Source organism: Sorex fumeus, unplaced genomic scaffold (assembly GCF_029834395.1).
Source record: "Sorex fumeus unplaced genomic scaffold, SorFum_2.1 ptg000037l, whole genome shotgun sequence".
In the NCBI taxonomy this organism is placed as follows: domain Eukaryota; kingdom Metazoa; phylum Chordata; class Mammalia; order Eulipotyphla; family Soricidae; genus Sorex; species Sorex fumeus.
Window position 1 is genome coordinate 20,016,604 of NW_026606094.1, and position 13,176 is coordinate 20,029,779.

General features: G+C 39.5%; 1 protein-coding gene across 4 annotated transcripts in view; it reads left to right on the top strand.

Annotated features, from left to right (window-relative positions):
• DOCK4 (dedicator of cytokinesis 4) overlaps nt 1–13,176 on the top strand; it is a 473,166-nt gene that overhangs the window by 331,868 nt on the left and 128,122 nt on the right. For all 4 annotated transcript variants that reach the window (XM_056117998.1, XM_056118001.1, XM_056118000.1 and 1 more), the window contains exons 18-23: nt 3,249–3,346; nt 3,442–3,525; nt 3,694–3,794; nt 6,090–6,171; nt 7,691–7,861; nt 10,763–10,955. In XM_056117998.1, the coding sequence (XP_055973973.1) occupies nt 3,249–3,346; nt 3,442–3,525; nt 3,694–3,794; nt 6,090–6,171; nt 7,691–7,861; nt 10,763–10,955 (729 nt within the window). The remainder of the gene's footprint in view (nt 1–3,248; nt 3,347–3,441; nt 3,526–3,693; nt 3,795–6,089; nt 6,172–7,690; nt 7,862–10,762; nt 10,956–13,176) is intronic.

Genomic DNA, 13,176 nt, shown 5'->3' on the forward strand with positions numbered 1-13,176 from the left:
ATAGTAAGGCACTTTCCTTGCACACAACCAACCCAGGTTTGATCCATGACAATACATATGGTTCCCTAAATGTCACCAGTAGTTATCTCTGAGCACAGAGCCAGGGGTATGCCCTGAGTGCCACTGGGTTTGGCCCCAAAAAGAAAAAGAAAAAAATAAGAAATAATGCCTTAATTTAATCTAAAATTTATTCAGTTAATGATTTCCCCACATATCCTTCTTCACCAAATAATGGCTAATTCAGTCAATCTCTTCCCAAGATTGTAACTTTAAAATAAAAACAATAAGGAACATGTCATAGAGCCATTTTATACCTCTTCTATCTTATAGTCATACTTTTAAACATTAAACAAATATTTATTGAGTGGAATATATAAAACTACATTTTCAATAGTAAGTTCTAATTTCTAATTTGCAATTAAACTATCTTCAAATGGTTAAAATTAAGAATTAAGAGGAAAGCTTTGACTTAGCCTGAGTATAATGATCATTCACAAACATTCTTAACTGGATAAATAGAGCAATGATCATTCAAAAACAGTTTTGTAACTGTAAAACATTTTGACTGATATACTAGTTTATTTTTCTTTTTATTTTCTTTTTTTGTTTGTTTGTTTTGTTTTTTGGGTCACACCTGGCAATGCACAGGGACTACTCCTGGCTCATGCACTCAGGAGGTGCTCGGGAGACCATATGGGATGTTGGGAATCGAACCTGGGTCGGCCACATGCAAGGCAAATGCCCTACCTGCTGTGCTATTGCTCTAGCCCCTGCTAGTTTATTTTTTCTTTGCTCTCTTGTCAGTTGGATAAAGATTCCCACTCATAACAGAACAAAAGAACATTTTTTTCAGGACTTCTCTCAGGAAAGATTTGTTTTGTCACCTGTGGTCCCTCTGCTTATAACAGCTCTGTTCCAGTTACTCGCCATCTTTGGGGATACCACTGCTGGTGGTGACCAGCACAGTTATCTATGTCCTCTGCAGTCACCAGCCTGTTGGGCCTGGATTCCTCAGCTATGGCCTCAAGCTCAACAGGCAAGCAAATAGAGTGAGCCAGGAACCAGATGGAGCGAGAGCTGGAATGGAGGTGGAGTAGGAAGTGAAGCGTGAATAGCAGGGAAGGTGCATTGAGAATGATAAATGAGAAGATGCTCGGGAAGGGAAGCATCCTGAAGTCAGAGGCAGGAAGCGGGAAGTAGGTGGGAAGGAGGCCGCAAACAGACAGGAGGAATAATGGAGTTCTGCCTCTGCCACTGCAGGTCTCACTCTGGAAATCACTCAAATTCTATATATAACCAATCAGTTCTTTTAAAGTTTCAATCTTACCTCTAGGATATCTGAGTTACATAGGAATATTGAACATATTCAGGGGGATTGTTATGAAGATATCATGTCTCTTTCAAATTCAGTGTTTTTTTTTTAAAAAAATCCTTATTTTAATCTTTCAAATCATCCTCTTTTCATTTTTAGCAGATTACTCTTAATAAGCTCGAGCGGGCACCAGTAACGTCTCACAACAAATTGTGAGAGTTGTTGTTACTGTTTTTGGCGCCCGCTTGAGCAAATCGATGAACAATGGGAGGACAGTGCTACAGTGCTACTCTTAACAAGTAACACAAAGTAAATTATTTCGGATCTGCCTTTGGAGCAGGCATGGGTGGTGGTGGGAAAATTTGAAATAATGGTGTTGGTAAGGTTTAATGGTGGTGGGTTTGGTGTTAGTATTTTGAATGTAATAAATAAACAAAAGACACAAAAAACATTTTCTTCATCTTTTCTCTGTGTGTTTTAGGTAAGCATTCTTATTTAGTACAAAATTTCTTCCTGTTAAACAAGTTGTGAAGTTTTTCATTGAATCTGACTTTGGTAGAAGTTGCTTCTTTCCTCTTGAGCTCACTTGTTTTTCTCATCTCTCCTCATTGTTGCATGCTTTCTTTCTCTTTATAACTGCTTTATCGGTTTCTTAATTTTCTTTATTTTCATTTTTGTTCTTTTTGTGTGTGTTGATATTTTTTTTCTCTCAGCCAGTTCCATTTGAGATTCTCCTTTACCAAGTACCTTAAAGTGGATTTCATTGTTTAACCTAAAAAAATAAAAACAACAAACCAACCAACAAAAACCCAGGCTTGTTTCCTGACCTTTCTCATTTCGCAGTCCAGAATGTTGGACTGCTGGTATCCCTGCCCTATGCACTTCCCATGTGCTCTAGTCTAGATGGTTCTTACCACTTTCATTGACCCCCTAGACACAACCTGTTCTTCTCTTTTTTGAGACTACTGAAGTCTTGATGCATGTTCATGAGCCCTTGGTTCAAGAAAATTAAGGGAGACATTGACTCATTACCTCTTCAGCAGCTCTGCTTACCCTCAGTGTCCACTCGCAAGTTGAGTAAGAGGAGACAATTGAAAAGCTTGGTCATGTACTTGACCAGAATCTCGATAGGTGATCATGGGTTCTAAGACCTGGTGTTCTGAAGTCTAAGGACTTCCTATGATCACTGAGCAAGCTTATCATTGTGCAGACATGTTAGAGTCCTGCCATGTGTGGGTAACATTGTCAATGCCTTCATTGACAGGTGAATTATTTGCTATGCAGAGTACTATGTGCTGAAGGTAGAGCACAAAGGAAGATCCCAATTATCAAAAAACTCCTGTTGTTCTGAGAGAAGATGCAAAATTATTCATCAAGTATCAATCAGATACCTTCAGTGTGCCTGCTTTGTTCTATATGCCAGAAATATGATAGAATCAAGTTTGGCATCAGTTCTCTGTCTCTCTTCTATCTGTCCTGTCTCTCTGTCTCTTTCTCTCTCTCTCTCTCTCTCTCTCTCTCTCTCTCTCTCTCTCTCTTCCTCACTTTCTTTCTCATAGAGTGTACATATAGTCTCTGAGGACAGAGATAAACACTATCATAAATAAATGGTGGAAACTCATTGCAGAGACACCTCAAACTCAGGATTTCAGAAAAGAAAAGATTTCCTGGATGCGGTAAAATCTAACCTCTAACAACTGATAAAATGACTTATAAACTGAGGAGTTTATGAGTCAAGGCCCTGGGAAGATAGCAGAATTAGAATGTCCTGTTTGCTGTGCCAGGTTAGAGACTTCATCACAATCTATGATTTGAGTGACCAAGAGGGGTATTGAGAGTGTATTGATGAACACAGCTTTTTCCAATAGAACTCATTCATGTGGAAATCTGTTCTGCTAGAGCAATGAATCTTTTTTGTTTTTTTCTCTTTGGAAAGGTGATATGCTTGATCTTTTGAAATGGAGAACCCACCCAGACAAGATCACAGGCTGTCTATCAAAATTAAAAGAAATTGATGGCTCCGAGATAGTAAAGGTATATGTTGTTTTGACAGCTTTCTCTTGGAAACTATTGGGATTAAAAAGACTGGAGCTAATAGTACATTCATTCATTTGCTTTTTCTTCAACAGTTTCTTCAAGATACACTGGATACCTTATTTGGAATTTTAGATGAAAATTCCCAAAAATATGGGTCTAAAGTATTTGATTCCCTGGTGAGTTTGAATTTCTTTACATCATAAAAATTTGGTTTCTCACTTTTGCCTTTGATAATGGTTTTCAGAAATGTGCATTTAATAACATGAGAGTTCACTTTAAAAAGAACCCCTTCCCAAAAAATCTTGGTTTGCTTTTGGTTTATAATGCTCAATTTTTCCTTTTAGGTTCATATAATAAATTTACTTCAAGATAGCAAATTTCATCACTTTAAACCTGTAATGGATACTTACATTGAGAGTCACTTTGCCGGAGCACTTGCATACAGGTAAGGCCCTTTATCTTGTAATTGGGTTAGAAGCAGTTTCTTTGGAGCTTTTCTAAGCAGAACCAGCTATATAGGAAAATTTCAAAGCGAGTAAGGGAAGAAATGAAGCACAGCAAGTGAAGTGTCTCTTGAGACAGTTGCTTCTCTTCTCTCGTGCCCTATTTTAATGGGTAGAAGTTATTTTGATTACAAAAAGAATTGGGAGGTGGGATGGAGAGAAGCTTCTTGAATTCTATTCCTGAGACTAAAATGTGTTTTGTTTTTTCCCCCATCTCAATTTCGCTTGATAGCCTTTGGTCTTAAATATTTAATTATTTCTATTTGGCTACCAAGGTCCAAATCAGCATACATACTTCTTGATGAGTCTTGGTGTTGTTAAGAAAGAAACATGAAGGAAAACAGCCTTTGCCATTCTACCGTTTTAAAATCATTTATTTTGCTATTACTACTGAGTGCCTACTGCATACCAGGCACTATATTTTGTGCTGATATTGGGGAGACGGAGTCTCTGGTAATCAGCAGTGTAGCCCTTGGTCTCTGGCCTGTGATATTTGCTGCATTTTAACTGGTCCTCCTTTTCTTTCAGCACAGATTATGCAAGCCAGGGTAAAAGTAAATGAATAACGACATGCTTTAGAAAGTGCCTACCCCCATACATGCCTCGAGAATAACTGTCAGCAAGCAGCCACTTCTCTTTCTGTCACATGCAGGACATCTTTTCAGTCTTGAGCCTAGCTGAAAAACAACTCTGAAATGTACCCCACTGTTCTGTCCCAGTTCCAATACTGTCTTTGCTATTCTCACCTCATTTTAATGTAAATATCTTAACATATGTAAATATGCTTAATCATATGCCCTCAAGGTGTGCTAAAAAAAGTGTAGCACAATGGAGAGGGCACTTGCCTTGCATGCAGCCAACCCCAAATCAATCCCTGGCATCCCCTGTAGTCCCCCAAGCCTCGCCAGGAGTAATTCCTGAGTGCAGAGCCAGGAGAAAGTCCTGAGCACCACCAGGTGTGGCCCAGAAAGAAAACTAAAAAATGTATAGAATTTTGGGCTAAAGAAAAGCGTACAACAGACCCAGGTTCAATCCCTGGGACCATGTATCATTCCCTGAGCTCTGCTAGGTATAATCTCTGAATACTGAGCCAGGAGTAATTTCTGAGTACATCTAATGTAGCACCACCAACTCTCCCCCTACCCTCCAAAAAGCATAGCATTTTTATCTCTTCCCCTCTCCATCATGGGGTATTTAATGGGTATTAGGTAAAAAAAAAATTTGTTGTTTTCTTAATTTGAGTATTTTTATTACAACACATTAAGATTTATGTCTTGATCATTTACACCAATGAAGTTATCTTTGCAAAACTGAACCATAGCCGACACGATTTTCTTGGAGAGGATGAGCTGTAACAGCAGGAAGGTCTTTGAAATATTGGCCTAGCTCTGCCTAGTGATCTGGGCCTTTGTGGGAGAGGCTCATGACCTTTTACTCACAGCAAAGTAGGATAATCAATCCAAACAAGACAAATAAGGCCAATGGAATCTTCTTGAACTGTGGGCTGTCAAAAACTTATTGACAGATTATCCTCAGAACAGTTCTTCAAGCTGCATCTTACCTGCTGGCACTTTCTTGCATTCTTACCTAACTGAGGGAAAACTGTCACATCCTAAAAATTACCATTTTCTAGAAACCCAAAACTAGCCCAATGAATGTATCAATACTATAATTTTGGAGGGGTGGGAATGGTAATTCAAATATTATTGCTTTTTTTTTAAAAAAAAATGACCATTCCATAAATTATCCTATGAAGATAGTTTGTACAGTGAACTTTGTTCTTCCTAAAGATCAGAGAGGAACCCATAGGAGTGTGGTTTGAAGTGGAAGGTGATGCTTCATCCAACCATAACACTCTCTTACTCTCAGGTATTTGCATGGTCCCTGGAAGGAAAAACATCCCAATTAGCAGCTGCCTAAGGTTATCCAGGTTCTTCCCTTTCTCTGATTTTTGTGTTCAAGTATGCAGAACATAGCCAGTGAAATATTTCGTGACGGAGAGAACTGTAAATGGGAGCAAGTAAGGTTTCTCCATGTAGTGTCAAAAAGGGGAGTGATGTTGATGTTCTGAGTTTGTAAAATGATCATATTACAGAAGTTTTACAGGAAAAAAAATGTGGAACTAATGGGAATGGAAACCTCCTCACGATAAAAACCTCCTCACGTGTTTGGTTTATTGGCTCTTTACTGAGAATTCCACCGATTTCACCTTTGACATATTTCTTTCCACTATTTAGAGATCTCATCAAAGTGCTCAAGTGGTACGTGGACAGGATAACAGAAGCAGAACGGCAGGAACACATCCAGGAGGTGTTGAAGGTAGGAACACACTGTCATGATCTCACAGAGCCACAGAGCTGGTGCACAGCAATGCCTAAACTAATTGGTTTCCTCTGCACCACCGCTAATTGGTGATGATCCATTACTGACACTCCAGTTCAAGGATCTAAATACATTTCTGACTGTGCCAGAGCTGATGAAATGTGGACAGAGCTCTTCCAGTCTCGCCTACTGGCATCTGCTCAGGATTGAACCATAACACATCTGGGATCTGGGATATATGATTTTCAGCACTGACAGGAGGGAGGGTTTCAAAGAGAAAAACTCAAGATGGGCGGTTAAGCAGAAAGTTCCTCACTGTGCTTCCACCACCCTCGCAGAAGCCTTCTGAGAAATACTTGTTTTAAATTTTGTAAAAGAATTGGATGACTTAGACGGGATTACTACTAGGAAACCTGAGATTTTACTCATATCAATAGGAGTCTCACATTTACACCTTGCCCACTTCTTTGAGGTCTGGGTGCTTAGTTGTATAAAGATGTGCTGATACCTTAAAAAAATAAAATGCAGATTCTTTTTTTTAAATTTTATTGAATTACCATGAGATAGTTACAAGCTCTCATGTTTGGGTTACAGTCACACAATGATCAAACATCCATCCCTCCACCAGTGCACATTCCCCACCACCAATATCCCCAGTATACTCGCCCGTTCCTAACCTCCCCCTGCCTCCATGGCAGACAATATTCCCCATACTCTCTCCCTACTTTTGGAAAATGCATATTCTTAAAAGTGTTCTTCACTGATTGACCTTAGGTAATCTTCTAATTCCTGTTGTTGATTCCAGCAGACCCTAGTTTAATTTGATATCAGTAGATAAAAGTTAACACCTACATTTTTTTAAAATAAGCATTTTCTCGTTTATATATTTACAATTTTTTAGTATTTAAGGATATTTATTAAGCCTAGAATTCTATAATTCAAATTATGTTTCTTTGCCCACTCATCAATTTTTTTATTTAAGAATAAGGATCTAAATACATTTTAGCTGACATTCTGAATTCTTCCATGGTCAAGAATTACAAAATTTCATCATTTTGGTCTGATTCAGGGTAAAATGCTAGATGGCAAGAGTATCTATCTTCAATGCAAAATCATTTTTGAAAAGCAGATAATTGTCTTAGTAGGATAAATTTAAAAAAAAAATCAGAATCTGAAATATGTAATTTTCACAACTGATGGGAATTCATTAAAATTTTTTAATTAACTACATATTTTCTCTCATTAGGCATCTTCTTCCACAAGTAAATACTGCTCAAAAATCTTAAGTGTCTTACTGTTTATGTCCGTAACTAAAATTGTAATGTAAGACTGAGCAATAGCATTTACCTTGCACATGGCCAGACATTTGCATATGGTGCCCTGAGCATTGCCAGGGATGGCCGCCAAACAAAAACAAACAATAAAGTAGTTTTGTGTCATTATTTTTATGCTTGTCATTGTTAAATAAGTACTCTTGGTATTTGTTGAAACTTATTTTTGAAATTTTTGTTTTAAGGCTCAAGAGTATATTTTTAAGTATATAGTTCAGTCTCGGAGGCTTTTCTCCCTTGCCACTGGTGGACAAAATGAAGAGGAGTTCCGCTGCTGCATCCAGGAGCTTCTGATGTCCGTCCGTTTCTTTCTTTCCCAAGAGAGCAAAGGATCTGGAGCATTATCACAATCGCAGGTAACCTATTCCTCTCCACTGGACAAAGGAAAATGAATTCAATCCATTTTTTAAATGATGAAGAGGGGATTAAGTCACAGCCAGCTGTGCTCGGGGCTTACTCCTGGTTCTGTGCTTAGGGCTTCCTCCTGATAATGCTCAGGGGACCATTTGCTGTGTTTCAGGGACCATAGATGGTGTCATAGATTGAACCTGAACCAGACACATGCAAGCCAAGCACTCCATGTACTGTTTCTTGATCTCCAAATTCATTTACTTTTGATGTGACAAGAGAAGTGAATGTGGGGCTGGAGCAATAACACAGCGGGTAGGGCATTTGCCTTGCACCCAGATGACCCGGGTTCGATTCCCAGCATCCCATATGGTCCCCCGTGCACTGCCAGGAGTAATTCCTGAGTGCATGAGCCATGAGTAACCCCTGTGCATTGCTGCATGTGACCCAAAAAGAAAAAGAGAGAGAGAGAGAGAAAGAGAGAGAGAGAGGGGTGAATGTTTTCTGTGAGAAACCCAAAGCTTTCATGGAAATCCAATGAATAGCTCTCGCTTATTCATTGCACCCTATCTGAGTTTCTGAGTACCAGCAGAGCAGAAGAGTTGGGTTGCCGTTGCTCTCCTTGCTCTGAATGGAGAGACTGTTGATTTGTCTGAGTCTCAATTCCAGTTACCAATACACATACTGATGGTTAAGCATATTGTCACCACCAGTCTTGGGGAAGGCATTTCACTAGAATCAATCTCCTTTGTTTTTGTTTGGGGGCCATATGTGGTGTGTGCAAGGGTTACTCCTGACTCTGTAGTCAGGAATTACTCCCATTGGTGCACAGGATGCTGTGGATCAATCCGGGTTGGCCCTGTGCAAGGCAAGCACTCTATCCTTTGTACTAGCATTCAGACCCCTGGTGTCAATCATTTGATATTGTTTCTCCTAAGCCTTGCACTGCATCTTAGTCTGTCTACTTAAGACACAGTATAGGAACTCTGGTAAACCACGTGTTGTTGTTGTTGTTGTTGTTGTTTTTAGCTTTTTGGGTCACACCTGGTAAAGCACAGGGGTTACTCATGTCTCATGCACTCAGGAACTACTCCTGGCAGTGCTTGTAGAACCATATGGGATGCTGGGAATCGAACCCGGGTTGGCCACATGCAAGCAAATGCCCTACCCACTGTGCTATTGCTCCAGCCCCACCACATGTTGTTTTGACTAATTTAACTTTACCCTGTTTGCCCTGAGACTGGTTTTGTATGACTAAATCTTGGCAACTGTTGCCAAACTGTATATTCCTGGGAGTATCTGTATGTGTTTTAAGAGAAGGCTTCATTCACTTTCCAAATAGCATGGCCTAGAACATGCTCTGAGAAGTAATTCTGATTAAATTTATACTTCCTTAATCCTTTGTATACACTTTTTTTATTCTCATGTTGGTTTCATAAGAAAACTGTCAGAGAAGTAACCTCTTTGCTACCATTCACTAAAGACTAGTAATTTAAAATTATTGAGACTCTGAACCTAAAATTGGAGAGAGGAAGACAAAATTAGATTCCTAAGAGCATTGTAATAATTTTCAACTGTTTGATATTTGGAAAACATAATATATCATAGGAAATGTACCTAGACTGGTGCTATTGTTTATTATCCTCTTCTTGTAGAGATAAATTGATCTTCCAAATGTGGAAGGATACACTTCGGACTCTTTTAATGTTATTTTATCCTCTGCATTCGAAGATGTAGTAGATATACTTGCCAGAGACCTCAATTTCAAATTGCCCACTAACCAGCCCTTTCTTTCTGGAACTGAGATTTGAGGAGTATCCAGTAATTAACCATGTTAGATCAGACTCCTTTGATGTTCACTGCTTTTACAAAAGCTGCTGAAAAAGTTGAGTTCTCACTTCAAATTTTTTCTTTTAACCTTTACCAGTTAAAAGATAAAAATTAATATAGTTCGTATCAGAAAAAACATTTTCTCACTTGGGAGTAAGTTATGATTCTTCTTTGAGATGCCTTTAGCATCAAAAGCAGATTCTTTTAGATATTTCTACGTTGGTTTATAGATAAATACCAAAACTCACAAGTTTGATTCTCTCTTTGAACTATTTCCTGGTGGTGTCATTTCCCATTGAATTGCAGCGTATTAGAAATGTCTGTCTCCTGTTCCAAGTAGCTGGCCAACTTTTGTTTCTGTATTTCTTTTGTAAAATTTAAAATATCTGAATTCCTTTTGATGTTTAATCTTATCCCACAGTGCCCCTTTTAAGTATGCCCCTTAGGATTTGATATTAGCATCTGTTTTCCCTTTTAAAAATGCTTGTCAAATTTCTGTATTTACATGATGTTTTTCTTAGTCAGTATATATAGTTCTGGGCTTATTAGTAAATCTTACATCAATCAAAGAGGTCATTGTATGATCTCTATATTCTATAGGTGATAGAAATAGAAACCTCAGGGGTTCAAATGACTTTCCCCAAGTCAGAGTTGATTAGAAGCAAAACTAGAATGAAATAATACGTAGATCACTCAAAAGACCTGCCCTGTTTTTCTTCATAGAAATTTAGTGACTTTAGGGAATCACTAGACTTGGTTTCTGAAATGGATTTAAATGAGCACTTCAAAAAGTTTGTCCAGAAAGAAATGAAATATAAGTGACTTCATTCCAGGTCTTGATTAAGGGTTCTTTCCATTTGATTGTTTTGCTGATTCTATGGGATTGGGAGGGCAGGGGCAACATTATTTTGATAATGTCTGTAATTTTTAGACTTGCCCATTTTTATTATCTAGTACCTTTTTCACATTCCGAAATATGTCCTTTTGTGTATTGTACTAGAGCAACCTTAAATACAAAAGAAGTTTGCATCTCATTTCTCAAGACATACCTGGAAGTTGATTTGCATTTCTTCATTTAGGCTGTGTTTCTGAGCTCATTTCCAGCGGTGTACTCAGAGCTGTTGAAACTCTTTGATGTCCGAGAAGTGGCCAACTTGGTACAGGACACCCTGGGGAGTCTGCCCACCATCGTGCATGTTGATGACTCCCTGCAAGCTGTGAAGTTGCAGTGCATCGGCAAAACCGTGGAGAGCCAGCTTTATACCAACCCAGGTAGGTCGTGAGCCCTTAGACGAAATAGTGACCCCAGAAAGCCATCAGATCTATTTGTAGTCAATGCACAAGTAGCACTGAATTCTTGTGCTCCCACACTGAACCAAATTCCTGGTTGGCTAAGGGACTCTGGGGTTCCTGGGCACTAGGGTCACCTCTCCTCCCACAGACTGACTACACTCATTCTGAAGAAATATTTCTTTTAGTGGTTTTCAAACTCTGCTCCCCAAAATCCTTGAGTTTCTGCTATGGCATCTATGCCTCCACTAGCGTGAGAAACAAGAGGGTGTAAAGGATGAAGAGGTTTAGGCAAAACACCCTTGACAATTCTGCATTTGCCAAATGAAGAAAAGAAGTCCTCCCTGTCTCAATTTAATTGGTTTTATCTGCCCCATCTTTCCTTAAATGACCATGCAAAGAGAACGGATAATTATTATAAGACAGAAGATAAGCTTGTGGGTCTTTGTGAGGAATGATGCAATTATTTATTGGGGTTGGACATGCGAAAACTCAAGCGATACGAGATTTAGGAAATATTGATCCTGGGAGGTAAGTGCTAGTGATCTGCAGGACATTCTGCAGCCACTGTCGGGAGACTGGTGATTGTGGTGTTGTGCTAACCTGTCGAATGAGAAGAAGGGCAAATCTGTCTCTTGTTATAGTGTGCAACCAGAGAGACAGAAGAGCGGGTAAGATATTTGTCTTGCACACAGTGAACCAGATTTGATCCCCTGCACCCACATGGTCCCCCAGTTCTACCAGGAATTGGGCAAAGAGCCTTGGGCAGGCTTACTCAGGTCTTGGAAAAAGAGCCACAAATAAGGCCTGAGCACCACTGGGTGAGATCCAACAAACAAATATTATGCAGAATGCTCCTGTGAAGGACGATCATAGGGAAGCAAAAGTAGCTCCCACTCAATGAATACTTAGAAGCACATGCTGGTGCTCATTAGAGAAAAGATTTTTGGCAGGGTCCCAAGAGGATGAGGCTTGGCTGAATGTGTAATGATTCAGCATTGAGAAAAACAGTGGCTGTCATGTGTAAATGACAAGGCACATCATAAAGGAGACTCTCTTGATGAAGAAAAACAGTCAGTGTTCCTGACAGCTTTCCAAGATGCAACCACCTCGACTTAAATCACGCAAGATCTTGCAACAGTGTTAGGGAAGCCTTAAAAGTGAGTCTAGTGACTGACCATCTGAGTCAGAAGCTGTGTACTTCATGATAGATGGAGCATGTCTGTGCTGTCCTCATGGTAGGAGATGTAGGAGGAAGCACATGTGTGCAACACTACTGTGAGACTCCAGAGAGGGTATCTAAGTTTAGGACAGAGGGTCTTAGACCATGGTTAGAAGCGTGCATTTCCTATCGGGTCATGACACGTCTCACAAAACTGGGAAAAATTTGTTTAACTGCAGGGGGAAGAGAAACAGTGTTAAACTCTGTAGCCCAAAAAATAAAAAAGAAAAGAAAAAGATTCAACAGAGAATTAAACACAAGGGGGTTTCTATGGAGACACAAAAAGGCCTGTAGAGTAGTTTGAGTCTGATTCCGAAGTCCTGAAATCCAGGAGAGCCATAAATTCCAGTCCAGATCTGAAATCACGAGATAACTGAGTCCCAGATCAAAGACAGGCAGGAAATGTAAATTCTTGTTCGATTCAGTGTTTCAGTGAATTGAGTGATACCCACCTACATTGGAGAGGGCAATCGGATTTACTTGGTCTGCTAATCAGAATGATCATCACATCCAGAAACTCTCACAGACACTCTAGGGTGTTTATCCGGGTATCTGGATGGCCCATGTCTAAGTCAAGTGGAGAGATTGAAATCTTTAGGAGAAATAAAGGGAGAAGAAGCATATAAAGGAGGCAGCAAGGCAATAGAATACTATGTGTGAGCTTAGACTGGAAGCTAACCCATAGAGAAAACAGAAAAAGGTAACAGACTATGGTCAGCACTAAAGAAGTGAATGAAAAATCATAAGAAGATACGACCAGTCTGAATTACATCACCAGGGAAGCATCAGGACTAGAGAGAGTAGGTGAAAGGAATCTTGCCCCAGCCAGACACGGGACTAAATCAGCCCCATAGGCCCACCTGTTGGGTATCTATGGCAGCGTTTCTCAGCTATAACCCCTGTGAGCCCCCAGGATATTCCAAGGGTATTTAGGTGAAAAATCACATAAACTGGCAACATCAAGACAATACTAGGGCATGC